This window comes from Clinocottus analis, unplaced genomic scaffold (assembly GCF_023055335.1).
Source record: "Clinocottus analis isolate CAN_PGR_092001 unplaced genomic scaffold, fCliAna1.0.p SCAF_10, whole genome shotgun sequence".
NCBI classification, from domain to species: Eukaryota; Metazoa; Chordata; class Actinopteri; order Perciformes; family Cottidae; genus Clinocottus; species Clinocottus analis.
Genome location: NW_027175821.1, coordinates 11237887 through 11263554, shown reverse-complemented (window position 1 = coordinate 11263554; position 25668 = coordinate 11237887). Strand labels below are relative to the sequence as shown.

At 40.8% G+C, this 25668-nt stretch overlaps 1 protein-coding gene across 3 annotated transcripts in view; it reads left to right on the top strand.

The window, feature by feature from the left end:
• Window positions 1-25668, top strand: part of pcdh11 (protocadherin 11) — a 121764-nt gene that overhangs the window by 10135 nt on the left and 85961 nt on the right. For 2 of the 3 annotated variants that reach the window (XM_068588398.1, XM_068588390.1), the window contains exon 3: window positions 2315-4822. In XM_068588398.1, coding sequence (XP_068444499.1) covers window positions 2315-4822 — 2508 coding nt within the window. Of the gene's footprint in view, window positions 1-2314; window positions 4823-9251; window positions 11297-25668 lie in introns of those variants that run through there. The other variant, XM_068588405.1, reaches the window with a different exon arrangement.

Below are 25668 nucleotides of genomic sequence, written 5' to 3'. Positions count from 1 at the left end.
CTCATCATCAGCCACCACTGTTCCTGTCAGAATCCCTTTTCATTTATATTAACCATCTCTGAATAGCTTGTGTACCACACACATGCCACATATACAGTGCCATGATCCCTCTCTGATTGCTGCCAAACCCAGTCATGTGGAATGATTGACAAGTCATCAAAGTTCAAGAAAACATGTACCTGTACAGTACATGTCTGGTGCAAGAGAAAACTGAATAATGGGCATGCTTTAAGCCGTTTAGAGAGCTTCGTCCTTCTCGCTCAGCCTTAGGGTTTCCAGTGAGTGATTCATGCTAGTATTTGGCCTTTTCTTAGCCTGCCCTAGATCTTATCACAATCCACCAGGCTAATTCTGCATTCAGGAGGAGGCACAGCCTGAAAGATAGCTACCTTCAACTTATTGAAATGCGCTGAGTGCCGTCTTGTCAGTTGTAAAATTGTGTGAAACCAAGACAAAAGCATAGAGGAAATGCTGGCTCATAAATCATTGTGCAGCATTCCCTTTGACACATTCTAACTCAACATCCTACTATTAAATCAGGCTTTGCCAAATATCAGTGCAGCAGATACTCAGATACTGTGCAGAATCTGTGAACTATTCAAACAACTGGGGATTGAGGAGCTCTGTGTGGATGGAGTAGTGCTTAGCAATAGAGCCCCCAGAATGTTATCATGGACCTTTTGCTGATGGCAGAAATAGTTCTGAGAAGTGCATGAAGATTCACCACACTTCATCCATAAAACAGTCCCTCAACATTTCCACACGTATTATATATACTGCTTATCCCTAAAAGACTTTTGCTTGCCAGAAGGATCACAAAATAAGGTCTGAAAGATCATTGCTGCAGTGTTGGCTGATTTAAGTAGTTCTGTCAATCACTGACATGTTGACAACATTCCCTTGGCAAGCAGTTTTTCAAAGTACATAATAATTTACATGCTGCAGCTGCACGTTTTCTTGTGTCGGCTACAACACTACGCTGGCACAAGGACGGTTCAAGATTGTAAAACCTACTGAGGACAATTTGGTTGAAATGTTACTTCCTTGAACGAGGAGAATGTATATATCTTAATCTCATTTGATAGCTGTGCCTAGACAGAGTAATCTCTTCCAACATTATGTGCAGCATGAAGCTTATCTCTTTAAAGAGGATGCTTTTTCTTGTTTTACCATGAAACTACTTCTGACTGAAAGAGCTTCAAAGGACTTCTTTGTTTCATAATGTGCATGCAGCTCATTCATGGGCTTGATCTTCTTCTTCTTTCCTCCCCCTGCGCTCTCTTTTTCTCCTTTTCTTTCACTTGTCTCCCTCTCTCACTTTCGTCCTTCCTTTCCTTCCTCTCTTGTCTAATTTGAAAACATGTATGGATCCATACCGTACCCCATCTGAAATTGTAAATATTAGTGCTAGTTTTTTGGGAGGAAGGCAATTACTCTTAACAGCCGGTGCCAGTTCCCCCGGTTTCTCATGGGGATTACTTATGCATTTGTTTTCAATTTCCTCCGGCTTTACTTTTGCCTAGATTTAGCCGTTCTTGAGCAAAAAGCCTTTCTAATATGCAGGGTTTTTCACTCCCTTCTCTTAATCTGTGGTGATCTGGTCTTGCAGTGTATTTAAAATGGGAGCTCTTACTGTTATGTCTCCATTTCCAGCGTTCTCTCTCCTATTATGAAGTAAAATGTTGCAGTGCTGCCTGCTCTATTCTAACTCAACACAAGATAGGAAGGTAGGAGGAAATCTCATAGTGAAGGCAGAACAAAAAGGAAAGGAGACTAAAGAAATAAATTAATCCCTTCAAGCAGTAGTTGCAAAGAAGGGTGCAGGACTTGATTTACTCCAATAGTTGGTCACATTTGTAAAATCATGAATAATTTGACAATTTCTAGGTTTCTGGGGCAACCATTATAAAGTGTAGGTGAGAAATTAGTAAAACAATCTGCTGATTAGCATGTTTGAAGAGGATTTTGATTAACAGGTGCCATAATGAGCGGTGCAGAGTTAATAACCAGCTGCCTTGTTTAAAAATATCCTGGGTCATTTAATTTGCTTTTTACATTCATCACTGCCTAAAAGCTGGATCTCAACAAGGCTTACAAACGAACCAGAGAAACCTAAGAAAAAAACTCAACGAGCTGTTTGGATTTCTAAGACGATTGACAAATCTACAATTTAAAAACAAAAAGCAGGAGGAAGAATGCCTAAGAATATGTCATACATCACCTTTTTGTTGTCGTTAACAAAGTGAAAATGTGAGTAAAATGTTGTCAGTGGTGTTTACATTTGAATATTAAAAATGTTGTCTTGTCTTTGCAGAGCGTCAGCGAGTTTGGCTTAGACATCATAGAGACTCCTGAAGGGGACAAGTGGCCACAGCTTATCGTTCAGCAGAACCTGGATCGCGAGCAGAAGGACACCTTTGTGATGAAGATAAAGGTAGAGGATGGTGGCAACCCTCCCAAGTCCAGCACTGCCATCCTCCAAGTCACCATTTCTGATGTCAATGACAACCGTCCTGTCTTCAAGGACACTGAGCTGGAGGTCACAGTGCCAGAGAATGCCCCCATGGGGACATCGGTTGCTCAGCTTCATGCCTCAGACGCAGACCTGGGTTCCAACGCACTGATCCACTTCGCCTTCAGCAACCAGATCTCTGCCTCAACCAAACGTCACTTTGCCATTGACAGCTCTACAGGACTGATCACTGTGAAGCAGCCACTGGACAGGGAGGTAACTCCTGTTCACAAACTCATCGTCCTTGCCAGTGACGGCAGCTCCACGCCCTCCAGAGCCACAGTGATTGTTAATGTAACAGACGTTAATGACAATGTTCCCTCCATAGACACTCGCTACATTATCAACCTGGTTAATGGGACTGTTCTGCTTTCTGAGAATGCTCCTCTCAACACCAAAATAGCTCTCATCACTGTCACTGACAAGGATGCAGATCTTTATGGTAAAGTAGCTTGCTACACTGACCACGATGTTCCTTTTCGATTGAAGCCTGTCTTTAATGACCAATTTTTACTAGAGACAGCTGCCCCCCTAGATTATGAGACGACTCGAGAATATGCAATTAAGATAGTGGCCTCGGATAGGGGGACGCCTCCTTTGAACACTTCAGCTATGGTTTTAATTAAAATCAAGGATGAGAACGACAATGCACCCATCTTCCCCCAGCCGGAAATCCAACTTTCCATACCGGAGAACAATGACCCCTCTACACAGTTAATAAAAATCAGCGCCACTGACGCAGACAGTGGACATAATGCTGAGATTATTTATACTCTTGCCCCTGATGCGCCTGACGGGTTTAACATAGACCGACGGTCTGGAATTCTCTCCGTTGGCAAACGACTGGACAGAGAGAAGCAGGAGAGGTACTCATTCACTGTCATAGCGAGGGACAATGGCTCCGCGTCCCAGCAGAGCAATGTCACTGTCAGGCTAATCGTCCAGGACCTTAATGACAACAGCCCAGCTTTCACACACCCAGAGTACAACTTTTATGTGCCTGAGAACCTGCCTCTCTACGGGACTGTGGGCTTAATCACAGTGACGGACGCAGATGCGGGAGATAATGCGATTATAACCCTGTCCGTTTTGAACGGCAAAGATAATTTCATCATCGACCCCCAAACCGGTGTGATCAAACCCAATATCACCTTTGATAGGGAACAACAAAGCTCCTACACATTTATGGTTAAGGCAGTCGATGGAGGGCAACCTCCAAGCTCCTCCTACGCCAAGGTCACAATCAATGTGGTAGATGTGAACGACAATCGCCCTGTGTTCGTCATCCCATCCTCCAATTACTCATATGACCTAGTGCGAACCACCACCACCCCTGGCGCAGTGGTCACCAGAGTGTTTGCCATTGACAATGACACAGGTATGAATGCTGAGCTGCAGTACAGCATTATCAGCAGCCTCATCATCACATCTAGGGTCTCCCCTCGAGGTCTCTTTGCCATCGACAAGACAACGGGTAACATAACACTGCAGGAGAAAATAGTGGCAGCTGATCACGGGTTGCACAGGCTGGTAGTCAAAGTCAAAGATCTCGGTCAGCCTGAGTCATTACATGCTATCGCACTTATTCACTTGTTTGTCAATGACACTGTGTCAAATGCTACCTTTATCCAAGAGCAGCTGCGAAAAAGTATGGAGACACCCTTGGATCGTAACATAGGGGACAGTGAGGTAACACCTCAAGCCAATGGATATGTGATTGTTGTCATAGCAATCATAGCAGGGACCATGACTGTCATTTTGGTGATATTTGTGACTGCCTTGGTGCGGTGCCGACAGACGCCCAGACACAAAGTGGTACAGAAGGGCAAGCAGAGTGGCGAGTGGGTGTCACCCAACCAAGACAACCGTCAGATCAAGAAGAAAAAGAAGAGAAAGAAGCGATCCCCCAAGAGCCTCCTCTTGAACTTTGTGACCATCGATGAATCCAAGCCTGACGACCCCACCCATGAGCATGTTAATGGCACACTGGATCTCCCTGTGGAGTTAGAGGAGCAAACCATGGGGAAGTACAACTGGGCCACAACGCCAACCACCTTCAAACCTGACAGCCCAGATTTAGCCAAGCATTACAAGTCTGCGTCCCCTCAGCCTACATTTCAAATCAAACCGGAGACTCCAGTGGCCCCAAAGAAACACCATGTGATCCAGGAACTCCCCTTGGACAACACGTTCGTGGTGGGCTGTGACTCACTCTCCAAGTGCTCATCGACTAGCTCCGACCCATACAGTGTCTCAGAGTGCAGCTGTCAGGGGGGATTCAAGACTGCGGGGCAAATCACCACCCGACAGGTAATTCATGACTTCCTTTTTAAACCCACCCACACTAGTCCCCACTCACACTCCCCTTGCTGTCCCATGGTAGGTGATGTGAAAGGGGGAGGGTGGCAGCATGGAGCCAAGGGATTTTCCCACACAGACCATGACCATGTCTACATGAATGTCATTTGTACTTAGAAATGAAAAAAAAAACACAATTTGTCCCAATTAATGCAGCAAACCTGTCATTTCAATGTTATTAATTGTTGTTTTCACCCTCCTTCATAAGCACTCATGATTGCATAATCATTTATAAAAATGTGCAGGTTAATTTCATATTCAAACGCTCGAGTAATGGCAGCAGTGCACTTACAATGGCTAGCTATTTTAATTCTGAGTGGTGTGTGGCAATGTAGTCTGATTTAGCACAGCATGGGCTAGGTGGCAGTGATTGAACTTTCTACTATTCGATGATGTATTTGAGGTCAGGGGTGAATGATGCTGTGTGCTAATATATTGGATTGACATGTTTAAAAACGGCATAGCAAAAAAAATAAATGAAAAAGTGATGTTCACGTCCTTAGACAACGTAAAACATATTAGTTGCTGTCTTAGCCTTTGCCAGTGAGGTTTTGTGGGAGAGAATGCTCATTTGAATGCCACCGTACAGCAAAGGGTTTATGATTTCGTAAGAGATATGTGCCAAATGCGAAGTGCCCCAATAAATAAAAGCTAGCGAGGGAAATAAATGTAAATCAGAGGTAAGGAGAGGTGGCCTTGCTCAGTAATGACTGCCAGAGCAGAGCACTGTGGGGAAGACTGAGCACTTCTCGGGGTAGAGGGAGGGGGTCACAGAGATCAAGGTGACGCAGAGCCTTGAGACCAATATACTTAAACACCAAGGGAGCAGTAGTCCATAAAAAGCCTGCTCCGCAGACGTTGAATTTAGCCAATAAATGCTCTACTTTAATGACCCCCTCCCTCCAATTATTGTTAGGAACGGCATATAAGCAGACATTCTTTACATTTTTAAAATTACCTCACAGAGCCTGTTATGACATCACAACAAAGATTTTCTGTAGTGATGTGTTGTAATTTACGTTGGAGAGGATACTGAAGATCATTTCATCCATAATACATGGCAGTATGTACAAGTTGATATTTGACCTGCTATCAGCAGCACAATGGACCTAATCAAGGCTGCGCTCAGGTAGCAATTTATTTATATGGATATGTCTCGATCCATATTTCCCCTCGGTGTCAAACTTCAAGTTCAATTTTTGTTGCCATTTTCCCCCATTTTTATTTCTCACTTATTTTTTAGGGTTTTGTTGTTGCATTGGCTTTTGTTTTTTGTTACTGTTTTGATCATAATTATCCCAACTGCCATTCATCCAATTCTGGGTCAATTTCATGATATTGCATCAATAATTGATTTTGTTTGATGAGGTGCTTGCTTTTGTTTGTGTCTAGCCTCATATTGCACACAGTTTTCAGATCTTTGGTTCGTGTCTGTCTTTTTGCTCCCAGTACGCTTCTGTGTGACATCTATAAGCATTCAAATTCCTCATGGCATAGTTTTGATGAATGACTGTTGATCCTGTGAAGTATTGTGCTTAGGATAATTTATGAAGACACCCACACAGAGTTGATAGTCATTCCCTTCATCCACCTTTTATTTAAAATCCTGGTTAAAAGCTATCTGCCATGGTACATTATACATAAGCCAGCTACATGCCCTTGGTACCAAAGATTAAATTCATAATGTGTTTATACGACACAGTGACGAGTTGTCAGGATGATTTCCCCCTCTTACTGGTAGTGACTGCCCTGAAATATGCAGAAATATTCAGAATGTGTTCTACAATTCTGAATTAGTTTCTGTCATGAATTTTATGCATCAAGGACTTAAATTGATTTTCACTTATGTTGCTGATCAGAGTGGAGTATTTTTGTCAAAATAATTTAAAAATCAATGAATATATGATTAGTAAACATCCTACCAAATCTTCAAGCTCTATTTGAATCCATTTATTTATAAGGTACTGTATACCGATTCATATCTCAAAGAGAGGTCAGGTTTAGTCAGTTTAATATTCTCATATTTCGGTGCCACATGCTCCCAGAATTTGAATGTTATCAAGAAAAAATATGGTCTCATTGGTTCTAGTCGCCAACCATATCATCAGTGATGTTAAGCTGATAATACATCATTTCTTTCTGTCCCCTTGAGCAATTGAAAAGTGAAGCCTCCCACTTTAGACATTAGATTTCCCACCAGTTTTAAGTGTGCTTATTTAAAGCCTGTGTCAAGGAAAAAAAAATAGCATAAAGCTTTGCTTGATGAGAATTGGAGGCTGCAAAGGTTAATTAAATGCACTAAAGGGTTAATCACTCGTAGTACAGTATGATTAAAATCACCGTAATTAGGTTTTGAATGAGGCTGATAAGAAGAAAAAAAGGCAGCCATCATTTAAGATTATCAGTGATGCCACGTACTATCTTTGGGGGAGTCATGTTCTCAGGATCCAAAGTAATGTCACAATAGATGACCAGCTGTCCTGTTTATCAAAGCTATTATAATTTCACTGCTGCTCAATTTCATCTTTGTGTTCCTTTAAGTAAATCTATTTTCAAAGTCTAAAGAAGAACACTTAAAAAAAAACAGCACTCCTTCAAAAAGTGTGGTTTGGGCTTTCATCTGAGGAGTTTAAAAAATAGATTTCTTAAGAGATTTTTTCAAACGTGGTTGTTAAAACAAAAGCTGCATTTGGTTTGTCAAGATCAGCAGTCTCTCTGTAAGCCTAAACCTAATACCAGAAGTCCAAAACTAAAGATCACAGGCGGGTCTTTGTGTTTTCTTTTTTGTTCATCAGAGTGACAGATGGTGCTTTAGGGCCTTTACAGTGATCTCTCTTTGCCCTACACTCTCCTACGCGCCTATGCAGCTGGAAATAACGCAAAGACTAAAAGCCTAGCCGTGGAATAACGATGCGGAGGGCACAAAGGAGGAGATGATTATGGTTGAAGGTCACCAAAATGTTTTCACAGACTTTACAGATGTAGCTGATAAAGAGTAAAATACTTCAGAGACCACCGATTTGTGTCACCATATGGCTTCATTATTCAGCGAGAGCTGTACTTGCAAACGCAAACCTCCTCCCTCCCCTCACCACTCTGCTCAGTTTTTACGCATCTCATCGTTTTCTTTTAACCCCTTCCCCTGTGATATTAGAGGTCAATCTGCCTCCAGTGATGAGGAGCTCTTGTGAGTGTATGTTCTTTAGCGGAGGGAGATCAAATGATTACCACCCTGCTTGAGTGATCTCAGACATCACTATGAATATGCAGGGCATAAAAAGGCTAATACATTCTTTTGTTTGGCACATAATTCTGGGCACACAGAGCACATAGGGTCACTGCTTAACAAAACTCCTCCTGTGACTCAATGTAAGAAAAGCTGCTGTTGGTGTTTTTGTAGTATCACACACACAAACACACACACACACACACATGCACGCACACACACACACACACACACACACACACACACACACACACACACACACACACACACACACACACACACACACATTGCACCTTTTCACCTTAGACTATTAGAGTTATGCCGTCTTTAGAATGCAATTTATTATATTATCTTCATGAAAAAAGATGACATTATAAAAGGATTGGCAGCATTGAACTCAACCTTTGCATGCCGTCATTTATTTGTGTGGGCGACGGTATGGGCCTTTCACACTAGCCACCCGTGGTCTGATGACGAAGCGCTTGTGCTGACTCATAATGGGTGCATAGCCAGGGGTAGAAGCCATGATTTCAAAAGGCTAACGAAGCTTGTTAATCAAATCTGATAGTATTAAATCTTTGCGACTGGCTTTATTTCATTTTACTATCATTGTTTTTTTCTTCTTTTTTTCTGTTGAGTCATTGCATCTGTGCGTCTTGCTAATGTAAGCACCATCAAGTCAGATTCTTCCTAATTCAGATATTGGCAGATGTGTTGCTAAACTCTTAGGAACAGCAAAATGTCATATTCTGTACATATCAGAAGACCCACTGGCAAGGGTCCGAAAGAAAGAGTGAACCCAAATTGATCCAAATGGCTTTTTGAAAGGGGAATGAAGAGTGCTGCACTAGTGTGGTGGGAGACAAAAAGACAAATTGGGAGTGATAATTGGATTGCATGCTCTGATAAGTACAGGAAAATGCACAAGCATGTGACACTTGTAGCATTCTTCAAGGAAACCTGACAAGATAATGACTTGATTGCCAGCCGTGCCTTGAAGAATGTTTTTTTTTAATCTTCTACACTCTCTTCAGAGATTTTTTATTCAGTGTTCAGTGTAGCCTCACACTGATAAGGCTACAGCTTAGGCTGCTCAGAGCTCGATGATATTGTAACTACAATCTCCCTATATCTGTCTGTCTCTCTATATTTCAGGAGACGGCACTGAAACCACCACACTATGGCACACTCTGTGGCACAGGTACAGCTCGCTCCCACAGGATTAAAATCAATCTCTAGCTCCCACTACCTAAAGCCAGAAAAAGAGAGAAAAGAAAGAGAGAGGGCAGAGGGAGGGAAGAAGGAAGGAAAGAACTGAAGAGGTGAAACAAGTACTTTACTGTCTCTACAGCCTCAAACCCCATCTCTTCATACAATCGAGAGAAAAGATGAACTTGGAGGGGAGAGGCGGATGGGGGAGGGGGGATCTCAGAAAAAAAGAGAGACGCTTCATGTTGCCTGGCTGAAACTTGACAAAGCTCCTCCTGTGAATTTGAAATGCTTTATTGAGTCGTATGCTACTACTTACCTGTGTCAGTGAGGACGATGCTGTATGCCCTGGACCCTCCTCACAAAATGTCCCTCTCCAGCACTCACTCTGTAAAATAGGTGTTAAATACAGTCAGTAGATGTGTAAATTATGTTTATATTTATGTATGTCACAGAGTTGATGGTGTTTATATTTATTGATTCCATTTCTTTGCTTTGTTTTCAAAACTGCCTGGTGGCCATTTTATTTTCTTACTTTCTGATTCTTGTGTCTTTTCACATTGCTCTCTGAGCTTGCTCATGGAAGTAATGACTTATAGTGTATTTATGCTGCGAGGTCTACAACCTGTAGGCTGCCATTAGTACTGAGCCCACATCACAGTGTACCTTTTCTGTCAACTTCGGCCTCTTTCTGTACCAAGTTTGATGCCACCGGTAGCATTTGTAGTGAAGAGTGTTGCCAACGTTACGGAGCAAGGCATGGCCTCACAGTACCACTTTTGTAGTGATTTACAACTGTGCTACGGGTCGCCATGCTGTTATTAGAGTGGGACGAATGGTCGGACAAGTTTAATACTTTGAGCTAAGCCACAATCACAAGGGACTAACTGCTAGGGTTATAATCAAAAACTGTTTATGTAGGGCAGATTTGAAGACCACTAAGCCTGACCTTTTGTGTTTTGCTTTAAATTTGGATGTGATTTAACCTGTGAGAATAATAATAATCCTCGGGCAGTCTTTAAAATAAGTTGTTGGGCTTGAGCAAAAAAAATACTTGACTTTATGCACATATTTACATTGACAAAATATATTTTCTGACGAGAAGAACATTGAACACCAAACTGAAAAGGAAATCCAGGCTTTGGTTTAAAAACAGCAATAACTTAACATTTGACAGAAAATCCACTATGGACGCACTACTTCTGAGCCGTTTTCTTCAGAGCATCGTTTTGCTTCCACTGTTTCTTCACCTATAAAATCATTATGGTACAGTTTGTCCTGCCTAGAATAATTTCTACAGTATACACCAATAAATGGCTTGATGGGTTAGCAGCATTGTTGTTCAATAGTCCTGTTAATTGGTAAGCTAAAGACTGCTTTGATAGGTAAGGCATAAAGACACCTACAGCACATACATATAACCAAAAAATTAGAGTCATTAAAATAGACGTAGCCTGTGTATTGAATTGGAAATGTACAGATGGACTCCACCAGAGGCCATTTCCCATCTTGTGAGAGAACTATATATAGTTAAATGAAATTACTGCACGGACTGCCTTTTTGATTTTGTCCCAGACTTAATATGTCATGGTTCTACAGACTATGTCTATTTTAAAGCTTCTAATTTTATGATTGCCTCTTTTTGAGGCAAGTTGTTCTTGTTGAAGGAGGTATATTCATGTAATTATGGTATAAAATGTATTCACTACTGCGTAGGAGCCACAGTATGAAATATACATAGCATCCTAGCTCTGTGTAATGATTAGATTTGCCTGATCTTTGGGGAAAAGAAGAAAAAAAACTCACACATGGGGAGAGCTTTTGTCCTTGTAAGGGAGACAGACAACCTCACTTTTATTCAATGTGAAGTACAATATGCACCTTACATGATCTTTGTAATTGAATTTGATTTGCCAGTGTGGAGACAATTGTAAATGTTTTGTTTATGTATGTGTGCGCTTCTGAAATTTATTAAAGTCTTTTGCATTGTATTGCATTTTTGACGACTCTTCTTATTCATTGCTTTGAGCATACACTATAGTCTGCATCACTCAGTCAGTTCAGTTTTCTGCACATTTGACTGTATCTACTTTATGAGAACAGTAAGACTAAAGGGATGGCACAACACACATAACAGAATAATCATTTGTTGTTCTCATAAACAGTTAGCCAGGAGCATATAGTATATGTCAAACAGGCTGTGTGGCCTGGAGATGTATATGTGCGGCTGCGTTGGTTTGGACACCATTAATTGGCCCATTTCAGCACTCGAGAAGCGTTTTTCCTGCTCTTTTACAGTTTGCAACGTACTTAACTTGGAGACTGAGATAGAGAAATAGTGTAGATATACATCGCTCATTAGGAACAGATTACAAATTTTAAAAAAATATGGAAATTTGGTTGGAGCACATCCTTTGAAGTGCACAGACATAAAACAGCAGAAGGAAAGCTTTTTTTGGAACCACACAATATTTTTTGGTTTCTCCTCCATGAGAGCTGATAATGATCATTTGATAATGATAACCCTGCTATTATGATGTACAGCAGTACACAAACACAGGGTGTTACACATCTGAGAGGAAGATTGATGCTGGAGGATGCAATAACTGCTGCTCTAACATTGTGTTATGCAGTGTTTATGCGGATTTGATCCAAAAATACAGACTTGAAAGGCATAAAACAATGCCAGAGAGGAGACAACTAGAAAATGTTTAATTGCTTATCAAAGTTACCTCATATTTTAAAACTGAGAAAGAGATAATCAGTTCCCTCAGGGAAAGCGTCCTTGGTGATTTGAGAAAATTATGCACAGTCGAGTCGAGCATTCTCTTATGGAGAGTGCATAAATGTCAGCCTTCTATTAATAGATAAATGTAAACCTGCTAAATGCCCCGTTCTTTCTTTAAAAAAAAAAAAAAACAGAGCTCGAGTTGATCACAAGGTAGTTGTATCTCTTTGAGCTAGATAAATTATGATTACCTTTTTCTTGTTCTTCATAATTAATTAATGAACTGTTTTCAAATGAGCCATAAATATATAAATAAAAAAACTCCAACAAAGCCACAGCGTTAATGAGTCTTAACATTTGTGCGTGAAGATAGAGTAGGCGATAAATGCATTCTCCTTCGGCTTCAGTGCAAAGTTAAAGGTGAGAAAGAAGGGATGGCAAGAAAAAAAGATGTCGTGGAAGCAGGAGTTGCTGGTTTAGTTTATAACAGAAAATGTATTTGTCCTTGGACCATTTTTTTGTTGCTCCTCTGTAGCCACAGAAATGTGCCGTTTTTACGGGTCTCAGCTTGCGCTTGTGACTTTGGTCATCTTACGTTAAGAGCATTTCCAGTGTTTTTACCATCTATAAAATGATTTTTAAAGGTTGGCCCATGGTTGTATTACAGTGTGTCACTGAGCAAAGTAATTTCAGAGTTCCTTCATGACATATTGATTCATGATTTAAAAAGTCGCAGTATTCAATTACATTGAACAGACCAGGATGCTAGTTATATATATTATGTTTGATTACATTTAATGCAATGATATGTCTGCAGATGGAGAAACATATACAGACCAGCACAGAAGAGCTTGCACAGACACACAAAGCAATATGCTGCAGTGGTGAGGCTATCCATATGGTCTTCATTAATTGTATTTTTCATTGTTTTTTTTTGTTTTTTGTTTTCACAATTTTCAGTATGGCTACTGGGCTTTTTCAGTAAAGCTTGTGAGACAGTAGTTTTCTGTGATATAAAATCTTCAAAGGCACTACAATTAATTATCAAGCATAAAATGTGTATGTTCAGTTGTGAATAATGTATTTTAAGATGAATAAGAAACCACATATAAAGTTTGTCATGTGGGAAATAATAGAAGTGGTGAAAGCCCAGTAACCTTCCACAACCTTGAGAATGCAATCAGTACAATCAGTACCTCACTCCTGTTACCAATTCTTCCCCTCTGATAAATGTAACATAAAACCAGAACCTATTTGTTATTCCATGGATAACACTGCAAAGAAGCTATCAAGATGGCAAAACCCTTTTTCCCCTTCACATTACATTGATTTTACAAGTCACTGACATTGTCCGCTGAGATCACAGTCATCTGCCGCAGATGGTATCAAATGACAATTACAGATTACAGATTGCAGCGGTTGCTGTCTCAGCTAACTTTTTTAAAAGCAATGTGGATTGAGTAATCTGAGCACCACTAAGGTTTAAAAAAAACAAAAACATTTACAACATTTCTCTAAATCTCATTTCTCATATCGTGTATGAAATCAGTGTTTGAAGGTCAGTTTCTTTTCTCCCTCTCTTCAAGTTATGAATTTGATAATTTTGGCAGCCACTTACACATTCATAAGATCCTAACACCTTCATACACAATCCTTGTGTTTTCAGTGGTGACATCAGATGTATTCAATTTCAAAGGGGCTTTATTGGCATAAATGTTTCAAGAACAATGTTCCAAAAGAATAAAAATACAGATTGATAGTATATTCTATGCCTGTTTAGGACGTGTGCTGATGAATGGTTTGTGTTCAGGGAAGAATGAAGGGGAAGGCAATAACAGCTTTATCATATATCCAGTTAACAGTAATGTTATGGATCAAACTTATGGAACAGAATAATTCATTCAGTAGTCATCTCTCCGATTACATTTCAACAGATCCCATCACACTGTGTTTTGTGTGTCTCGGCCATTTACTATCCCTCATGTCGGGGTCTGTTGATTCATATTGGGCAGCAAGATGTAGCTTGTCTCCTTTATCTCTTAAGTATTTTTTTTATTTTGAAGGTTCACGCTCTTTGAACTCTGAAATTACAGAAATGAACTTGTCAAAGTAAAATGGTCCTCATTTCATCGAATGTTTTACATTTCTCTAAAAGTGCTAAATACAGGATTGGGCGAATTTATATTGCTTTCAACATGACTCGTGGGCGTTACATTATTCGACTGTGCTCTGAGGGACAACTGCTGTACTGTGCAGGGCTAGTACATGTTGTAAGAGGGCCGGGCTTGTTTTGCTCTCAAGACTTTCTGCTAGAATGGGTTTATTTCAACCTAAATCAAAATCAAAGTATTTGTCCTTACCTTTAACAAAGGATATCTTTGGCCGATGCAACTTCTTGTACATGCATTCAATTTCTGAAATCTGTGTCCCATGAAGGGTGGAATGAGTAAATTAGCTTGCTAACTAACTAACCGGCAGCTTAATGAGTAAAATTGATCGACCTAATGATTCATCTACACACTTTACACCGACGAAATACACACACTATCGCCACATGAGTGACAACTTTGTTTAGGCTAATTTTCTGTAACTAGTGTACCAGAAATGCTGCAATTGTAGATTAGCTAACTCACCGGCTCCTAAATAAGTCACATTTCACAACTTTATCCCAGGTTTCATGCTCATCAAAATATATTGTTTGTACACTGGTCACAGAATAGGACAACACACGGCTACCACAAGATAATGTGCCAATCACAACGCATTAAGGCAGGACTAAATAGATCCAAATCCAGCTAACAGTGCTAACTGTGCTAACAACGCAAAGAACAGCAAAAGTATTGAAAGGGCTAATCGGAGGTGGGTTATTAGCTGTTACCACCAAATGAGCGCAGCACTTGCACAGTAGCAGTCATGCGCTAGCTAATGGGGACCCCTCACAAGCACAAACATGCCCTGCTTTGTGATGAAAACAAGGATAAACTACCCCTACACAGGGAGAGCGACTTCATTACATTTGCCATTCCTCCACTATATCTTGACGTAGAAAATAATACCATTATGGTGCTATTATAATACTCTAAATATCGAGTTTCCTTTATTCAAGAAAGTGGTATTTTGGCGTACTTCTACTAAAAGCAGTGTCTCTTGTTTAAGTGTCGTATGAATATGATAAATGCTTTAAATTGATCATTTAATGCTATGGATGTCTATGGAGAGGTCTAGGTCAATTAGCCCAGCAGCGAGCATACAGAGTATGATGTGAAGTTGTCCTGAAGCAATACTGACTGTTTAAGCAGGGGCTATTTATGCATGTGCTGTGCAGTGGAGCAGGAAACAAGAAGATGCTGTCTTTTTGTTGCACTCCACTCAAGGCAACACTCCACACAATTGCTGCCAAATCTCTGCCAAACTGAATAATTCAATCATCCCCCATAGCCACGGTGGTCTAGCTACCTTTGTGTGTGCAACAATCAAATCAGTGTGGAAGCCCGCCGAGTGGTTCTTTCTGAGACACTGAGTAGCTCCACAGCCCGGAGATTGTTTTCATTGAAAACAATTCTGTTGATTAAACGAGGTGTGACTGTGGAGCGGAGATCAGAGGAACATCGATTGCTTGTACAATTGTTTGTTCCTTGTTAAAAGTGTGATCTAAAACAGTAGTTGCTGATACTGTGCAAGGAGCATATGGTTTGCTGGTGTGCTTGCAAGACAGTAGTGTGTATCTGTCTTCCCTAAAAATCCCAGGTAGAGCAATCCACCGTGATCGTTCGTGTAGGATTAGGAACGCCCTCACAATTGACAGGCATTCTACATGTTTGGTGATGTACTTGCTTTGACATGGTTTTGCAAGTGCTTGATTGTTTTGTTGAGTAGATGTTACTCCAGTTTTTACATTAGGGATAAGTGAGCTTTACAAGCACTCTTTAGGAGACATCCGCTACCCTTCACCCCACCCCTCTTTGATCACAAGGTTTCAACCATAGTTTTGCCCATGCAGATTTAACACTAATCCCCCCCAAGCACACAACCAAAAAACAGTTAAAAAAAAAGGCAAAATGTATTAATACTTTTTGCTACGAGGTGTATTAGCATTCTGTGGACTCCTGCAACGGCCATATAGAGGTTATTTGCATTGGAATTTGCCCTCATTTTATCCTCTTTGCTAGACAGGTTTTCCACTGTATGCTTCAATCAATCATGCTGCTCAGGCTAATGAATGCAGTTTCCAAACCTAGCCACGTCTTACTTAGGGTCATTGTTCAATACTTTGTGGTGCTGTCAATATTGTAAAGCAGAGGCTCTTTTCTGAAGTGTAACTGAGCTGTATGACTAAATGAGTTTCAACAGTCTCAAATTATTGATGCTGCACTAGTTGTAGTGTGAGGCAGAATGCTAACATTATTCCATTCATCACAAAAACAACCATTCCTGAAAGTGTTGTTTTAACTCGAGAGATTAGGGTTAGGACAATGTCATGACAGGATGCAGTTGTTGCATGCTTGCATGTTGAAGGTAGCCAGACTGAGAGGCTGCAACTTAAGACATTGTCCAAGGAGAGCTGTGTCTGTTTCCTCCCTAATCCTGGTAATCCTTCTGCAGAATTCTTGATTTGCTTTTGTAAAAGAGATTGGGAGATGATTAAGATGCTCGTCCGCCTCCTTAGAATAGCTGATAATCTGGTTTGAACAGAGGACTCAGAGGGTATTTAGCCTGCCTTAACATTTGCCCAAGCAGATGGCATTGAAGGGGGAAGGTGCAACCTTAGCCCCCAATCCTCAACCCCCTCCCTTTTCTGCATGGTCCACTTTGAAAAAAAGAAGAAGAAAAAAAGAACAGTGGAATGATAATCAATGTTGTTTATTTTGCTGCTTGACTCTTTAAGTACTTTCAGCCAGATTATAGGCTTTTGCTGGGGATAATCGGGAGACCTCAGACAATTGCCTTTTTCTATCCTGACAGTATCCCCCACGAATGCGTAAAGAAGGCGATTTAAAGTTGATGCCGACTCTTAATTCCTGATTAGTCCCATTGCAAACCCCGTTAAAATTAACTGGACACTGCTCTAATCACTACATTTTAAACACCCTCTGTTCTGGTGCAGTGGACCAGCCATATCCAGACACGAGACGACATGCCATGAGTCATATCCCCATAAGTACTCACGTTTGAAGCTGCTTGTTGCTCAATGTGATGACACTCACACTACAAACCCAGAAATCTACTCCAGGGTAACTGTAACACTTCACGACTGAACAGTGAGTGTGCTGACTTCTTCTGACTACAGCTGAAGGCAAGCCCTTTCTCTTCTGTGTTGTGCAGTAAAAAGAAAGACACAAAGAGAGAATCACAATAGATGTCAGGACAACCCTTATTTGCTAGAGTTCACTTCATATTATTTCACTGTGGCAACTACAAGATGCAGTACCATGTCTTTTTTAGTAACTGTGGCAATGCAATACTCCTGATCACATGCAGTATGTAAGTATGGCTACATATAATCTATTAACCATTCATAGGGCACTCATTTAAATGCTTTGTGAGGAAAATTACCGTATATGATTACTTGCACGATAAAGAGCTACGTTATTTGTATTGGGTTTCTAAGCCCACATCTCAAACCTTATGCCTGTGGCTATTTTCTAAGCTTGGATTGGACACTTGCAACAAAAGAATTTGTCTGATGAGATCATGAGCCCATTAACTAATTAGAGCTTCCCATGACATAAGTAGGATGACTGGAGAAGGGTTTCCACATACAGAAGGACTATTTAACCAGAGCATTTGATGCTTTCCTTTGTCCTTTGTGCGTTTGTGTTCTATAACAGGATATTGTACATGGCTGTCAGGCTCAATCTGGGCCAGAAACACAAAAGACAAGCAGAGGCCCCAAATGCATCCCGCTCAAACATTTACACAGTGCAAGTTAATCCAGACGTACACAACAGCATGCTAATTTTCTTTCTGTGCTCTCACTCCATCCAGTGACAAGTAAAATGGTTCAAAGTAAATGCTTGAAAAGCACTCTAATGTGAATATCTGATTACATTCAAAGCAGTTTGCACAAGACCCACGAACGGTGCACGTTATAATTGCAACTCCATCCACAGCTTGATATCTTTGTGTCATAGTTGCTATGATTAATGCCGTAATTAGATTTTTTTCCTTGTCATCAGTGCTGTGCTTTGTAAGTGCTTCCTCATAATAGAAACACACTGCATGTCATGTGCTTGAGATGTGTATGCAAACTGCACATCAGCTTGGAGGTATGCAAAGAGCCATTAGCAGAGAATGATAGATGGTTGACCACAAAAAAACTAATGCTAGTCGGTGGTAACACACATTATACAGCTCCTTCTAATGGCTTGAATCTCTACCTGTATCAGTGTTAGGACACTATTGGCTCATTGAGTGGAAACCACAACACAACAAAACAAACAACCTTTTAACAAGCTGTTTACAAAGTTTTGATCAAGTCACTTTTCTCCATCAGAAGCAGCTATACTTAGTTTTACTGAATAGTATGTTTAATAGACACTATCTAGTAATGTAGAATATAGTTTTAGTACCCTGCATCATTTTCCACGATACAGTGGAAGTATAGCCAGAGCTTGAAACATGAAAGCATCACAGAATCAGATACATTTTGGAAGATTCTTCTAAAATAATGTGTGTGATGTTCACTGATGCTCATAAAGAATGTATGTGCATGAAGTCTTCAAAAAGAGCAGTAACTCATTCCCAGGATCAATCAGACAGATTACATGTCATTTTGACATTTTTTTTTGTTGCAGAGGTCTTTGTTGCTTGGCCAGACAGTCATTATGAAGTGAAATGGCTTCACGTCATGCTGCGCCATGAATTTTGAAGGAAATTGGTGCGTCCCACACACCCCTTGAGATGCCTCTTTTGCAGTTATGTCTTGGTTATAACTGAAACCTTTTTTTTTTAAAGACCTGACTTCATTTCCAGTTTCTCCCGGGTAAGGATATTGCAGTTTCTGCACTATCTTTTACAAGTAAAACCAATGAAACACAAATCTGACCACTTTCCCAATACTTATGGTTTATGGTCTTTCTCTGCAATAAATACATGTGTAGCCAAGCCAATGGGATTAGGATAGTTAGATCGGAAACACTATTAACCCATTTCATCACCTTATTTTCAATTTCCCTTCACCTCTTCCTATTTCTAAGATCACATGTACAGACTCCTAGGTTTTCTCCAAATCAGTTTTCCTCTGCTTGTGGTTCACTGTGATTGAGGTTACAGTCTCGGTTTTCAGCAGAAGGAAAAGTCCCAGGCATCCAGGAGAATTGCACATGTATTACAGACAAATTCGTGACATATATTATCAATGCTCTACACATACAGACAGGCGCTCCTTGTGATGGAGCACACGTGTTCAAGCCCAGAGGTAATGGACAACACTTCAGTGAATTGTGCCGACCTTATTGTATTGTGTGGATGATTGTGTTATGCTCCCTCAGATAATGACTGTGCCCTACTTTGACTTTGAGGCAGTGACCTGAAATAAGGCACACAAGTGAAATCCGAGCCTGGATGAACCTGAAAGTGATTAAGGTCACCCAGGCACACCACATTTGTTTGACCCCCACCGCTCGTGACTCACCGACCAATGTCTGCAAATCATTGGGGAGTCTTTTGTTGGATTCCTCCTTAATGCAAACATTGGCCATTTGACAATATTTTTGAAAAGTGTCAGGATGATTAAAAACACCTGCGAGGACAGACACAGATTTTTTTTTAAATTCCCTGTTGTCCTGGGAGGTGCAAGAAAGCGTGTTGTTTCCTTTTTACATGACATACGGTCTTTAGATTTCTGGTGACAAATTTAAAACAAGTTCACCTCCACAAGTAGCCAAGTCTTCCCACACATAATCTTCTGGATGCAACCAGTGCTTGCACACAGGAACCAGAAGACTCATATTTTCACGCTTCAGTTGGCCTCATTTGTTTTCAACTGGGCAACAATATGATATATGGTGTAATCGATGAGAGGTGCTCAGCATGCTGCTTCTCATGAGTCCAATACTGCCATGTACTCACTGTGGGTGCTGACTGCACAGAGGGAGAGTCACCGAGGTCACAAATAGTTCAAAGGCAACTATCAGTGAACGTGCACTGTAATGCAGATAAATGGCAATAAATCAATGCAATAAGATCAATGAAAATGTATTCATAGTTTCTTAGGGAATATGGAAATAGATCTAAGTATTTAAGTATGCATCACATACAGGCGAAATAAAACATCCAGTGAATGAAGTGCCTCAGATGATGCAACACTGAATCCTGGATTTGTTTCAAATTAAACTCCATTTGGCTCCTTGATACATTATTTAACATGACTGAATAGGCTGAGTTTCCCAGACCAGCTCTCATTGACATGATGCATATATGCCGTCATGCTTTGGGGGAAACATGGATAACATGAGATCATGTCTGCCTATTGAGGTTGATATGCACTGAGAGGATCTCTGGCATGTTTTTGTAACCTGCTATTCTGCTGAGGATCAGTACACAGCTCCTTTCCACAGCCATGATTCCCAGATATAAATGTTGCATCCTCTGGTGTGCATGTAAATCAGAGTGGGGGGAAATAATGAAATAATGAAGCAAACCTGCTTTTTTCAAGAGAGACCGTTGGGACCAACTATTTTTAGACACAACAAAAAGATTGCCAGGGGTGTCCAGTTTCTCCCGTTAAGTTATGTAGTTTCATCCACTTGTCAATGTACAGCCGCTTGTCTCAGGGCTTAGACACACGCTGGGAAGAAATGGAGGCCAGTGTCTCTCCCGAGACAATGTAAATTAAGCCTCTGTGGACTTCAATAGATGGATGTGTCCATGGATGGACATTCTGTCCATACTAATAGATGATGGACATTGTCAGTGAGTTGATTTTCACACATACAGAATGTATCCATTGGCCGCATGGTAACCCTGTATGATGACCCTCCTTGCCAGCAGGAAATGCTTTGTCACTCAGACAAATGTGGCAGATGAATACTCAGCATGATCCTGGGGTATTTGTCATCTGGTGTTCTCTTTCTAATGGGTTTGCTGCTGATGATCCAGGTCAGAGAAGGACAAAGGGCTCCACACCAGAAGTTAAGAACAGATTATTAAGAAGGATAACAAGACAAGACCTTAACCTCTCAACCTTGTAGATTTCACAGTGTAAACACTAATCTTATTCTCACTGCGTCTTTAGCCTTAACTCCCACCAAATCATTTCCCTTTAGTGCATGATGCTCTTTCTAAATTTCAAGGTTGTTACTGTCCGTACCAGGACATGCTTGGTTGTCCCTCCTTATTTCACTGAGGACTGCTCAACCATTGATTTATTCGTCTGGAACTGTGTAAGAGATGCATTCCCATAATTTATTGTAACACCATTATCTCCCACATATTCTTGATACAACATTTAACCTTGAAAATATGAATTTGCAGATGCAGCTAGACTGGATCTTTGCAAAGTCAGATATTTTCTGGCATTCTTGGCAAGGAGGAGAGGGCAGTAATGCTGCCATGTTTGCCTTTTGGAGATAACACCTCTGAGGTCATTTGAATGACTTGGTGTAATTTGGGTCATATGGCCATATAGCCTTAAACGCACAGAGCAACCAACTGCCTGGCCTGTGAGATATTTCCTCCCTGCCAGGTTTTTATTATATGCCTGTGTCTGGTTGCTTATGTATGTATGATCACTCCGTTGACTATTTCCACAGTGCAGAGTCCCACATATGGGACTGGGTGATAACACAAGGACCAACATGTACACATCAGCTTGGTTAAGTGTGAAAGTTAGAGCAATGTCTGTTCTACTTCTATAGGATGTCTCGTAAAAACATACTTCATGTCACGCCAATGGAAACCCATAACTGCATCTTTAACATTCAGGATTAGAACGCCTCCAAAAGTAACTGCCCTTGACTACTTTAAAGGAAACACATAAAAGGCAGCACATGTCAAGACACACATTCCCAGCAAAGTGAAAAATCCTGCCTCTTATCTGTTTGATTTTGCACTTAGGGATCTTTTTCTTCATCTTTTCTCTTCAAACATCAAGTACCAAAGTCATTTACATGTGCTGGGGGCAACCAGAGTTAAAACACAGACATACAACTTACTGCTGTCTTGAGGCTGTCTATGAGGAAAATAAGGCAGTTATAGGGATGGGTAAAATAAGGAAAATTAGAAAGGGTAAATTGAAAGGAAAGAGAAAAAGAAGGAAGGCGGAGGAGGAGGAGGAAGAGGAGGAGGAGAATGATGTGGGAAATGAGGACGTAGGGAGTGAGACGAGTGAAACACAGACAGGGTAATTCAATTTGACTAAAACTCTGTCGCTTCATACAACTGGGAGATTGGTCTAAACACTGGAATGAATTAAAATTCATGGACTACTGAAGAGTGAGCTGCCAGTTGAAAATGGATGACATGATACAGTTTTGAAGCAGGGTATTATTTTTTTTTTGCAATTACAAATAAATTAAGCTATTAGTTTACCTTAAATTAATAGCAGGAGGGTTCCCGCAGAGATATCTGATCCCATGTGTAACTCATTTAAGACTTGATTCGAGCCCCTATTGAGCTGGCAGGCAAACTGAAATTAGTGCAGCAGAGCATCTTAACTGCATAGCATTGTTTAACTCCTGCTGGCCGAGTGCCGTTTCTTTAGCTTGGAAACACAGCTGACGGTTCTGTACTTGAAAATCATACCTGTGAAGTATACTTTGGATATAAAAAAACAAAAACTTCTGGCATTCTTCAGTTTCCGCACTCCAATTTGTACGCTTACAAATTCATGAATGTCGTCTACTCAGTGGAATCTGGCACAGGAAGAACACACGCAGCTCGTAAGGCTTCCAAAACCAAATCAAAAGAAAATCCAGTGTTTGACTCCTTCCACAATATAAATAACTAATTTATCAATTGTGCTTAAAGAGGCATACAATGGGCAGAACAGAGAACATTGTGTAGCTGGGATAATCCCTTAGAAGATTTATCCTGACGTTGCCTTGAGGGGAATAGTGGGAGCAAGAAGCAGATCCCATTCCCGCCTCCTCTGTCTCTCTATCGCTCTTTCTCTGGATCCACAGTCACTATCACAGCTCCTGATCAGCCCTGTTTAGTTACATTGCATTGTGTTCTTTGATATTCCATTTAATCCATGAAGTGAAGAGATTTAGCCCAAGATTACAGTGATCCAATGAACTTCTAATGATACACTACTCATGTGTGTAGCCCTAAGGCATTTTCCACAATGCACATTTTGTGCACTTGTATGTTTGTGTGTGTTTAGTAAGGTGGCTGTCTTCCTCTCTCATGTGGGTGGACTGTTACAGGTTAGAGAGAGCGTTGCCATCGCTGGTCTGACATCCCCACAGCTTCCCTTGAGCGACTCAGGAGCTGCTGTAGGCTTTAATGTGAAAAACAAAATATTTTTTGTTTTGAGTAAAACAACAAAAAAAACGCATCTATATCCTCGCAGTCGAAATAAAATGTGATCCCAGACACCTGATTTCCTGTTCCGATGGAACGGGTTACAGGTTCAGACCAGCGACCAAGTCCAGAGTGGATTTGTTTTGTGGTCTGGCTGGTGAACCGAGGGATCTGATCTATAGGCAGAACTTCAACAAACGGACCACAGAATTGTAATTCCACCTTCAGACCGCCCGAGACCGTCTCGCAAATTTACCGTGCATATTCTAACGCAAGGTGAGACGCGTCGCCTGGCAACACAGCAAACAAGCCAGCATAGATTTAGACAACATCTGGTTGCAGTTCATGAATTCTTTCAGTGGGAGCATTCTGTATGTGCAATTACTTGAACCAATCACATGCAAAAGCTTTTTCAATCTGGCTCCCTGAGTGCTGTCACTAGTGATTACAGTGTGTGCTGTTTAGCAAAAGTGCATTTGCAGTTTGAAGAGCATCCCAAGATATTAGTGGCATCTAATTGCATTACCTGGAGGAGACTGATGGCGCCAGTTAAAATGGCTGGCCCCAGTTCAGGCTGTGTTGAAGGCAAGTGCTTCTTTACAGGTTATTCATACGTCACGTTTCTGACTGGAATCTTTTGTCGACTAAGTGATTTTCTGACAGCTTTAAGCTTCCACTCGGCTCACCAAATACCCAGACTCCCTCAGCGAGTGTACATCTTACTAATAATCCACTTTTATCCATGTGAAACTAAAACAGTGACAGAATGACAATGGAAGGTAACGCAGCCAAATTATGATTGCACAGGTCAAGATTCATATTCATTAACTTGTTTTTAATTGATTCATACATTCATTTTTGTTTACCTTGCAATAAAGTGTCCCAGCCCAGCAATCCATATTCAGGCAGCCCAGCTGTGAGGCTCACTGCAGTACTCGTCCATGGAAGCTTTTTTTTCATCTTTTCTTATTCGAGCCATTTTAAATCACCAGTGATCAAATCTCTGCATCTCTGTACCGATTCATTACACTGCTAATATTTTCTGCTTAATAGACTAAAATCTCCATATAGCTCTTCTTTGCCAAAGTAACAAAAAAAAATACAGTTTCTTTAGGAAACAAAAAAAGTCATCTCATGGGCAGCTCAACATCATTTTCCAAATGCCACAGGCAAATCCTGATGACTGAGAATACAATAAGATGAAAACTGCCAAGTGACCCTCACAGGATGTGTCTCTAGCACCTTCTGTCTCCCACTTCTAGATTTAGTAGCAACTGGAGGGGTTTTTACCTCACAGTCCTCACGTAGTCCAGTGGGACTCTCATCTTGGGAATAGCATGCGAGTTTTATTGAGCAGGGAGTGGCAGTGGAGAGAGACGATGGCCCTCAGAGATGCCTTGATGTTTTCCATATTAAACTGCGGAGAGAGAGAGAGAGGCTTAAGATCTCACTGGTGAAATTACTTTTTTATATCAAAATGCCAGATAAAATAGCATAATTATCGAGTCTGTGACATATCTATCTGTTGTTGGTGTGAGATTTTACCCCACTCCCACCCCTCCTCTCATTTCTACCCCACCTACACATTCCTCTCTTCCTCTTCCACCCTCCCTCTTGCCCCCTGCTCCCTCCCATGCGCCAGTACCCCTCTTACTAATTCCCCGACCTCTAACTCCTTCTTTTTTCTGCCTCACTTCCTACAGAGAGTAAAATGTCTATGGGCATTTATAGTCACATTAATATGAGCAAAGGATGTGGGGTAATAAATCGCTTTCTTTCTCCCAATGAGCCATAAGAAGTGGTGATAAAAACAACTTTTCTGTTGTTGTGCGCTTTTGCCTTGTGCAGTGAAAAAAATAAAAGCCGTGTTTGAAGTTCAGATTAGTCTTCAGGGAGTCCCACCTATTGGGACTGTTAACCTTTAGCCATTCAGCTATAAAGCAAGTGAGTTCCATTAAAATACATAATGCATGAAGTACCGAGATTGCATGCCATTGATCAGCACTTGAATAAATTGAGTTGAAATCCTATTAACATAACCAGTTACACATAAAGTGAGATGAACAAAGTGCAGTATAACACCTGCAAAAATTAGCCACCATCAGCCACAGTTTTGTGATGGTTGAAGTAATCAGACTAACTCAAGTCAATTTATAAATTAACGGTAAT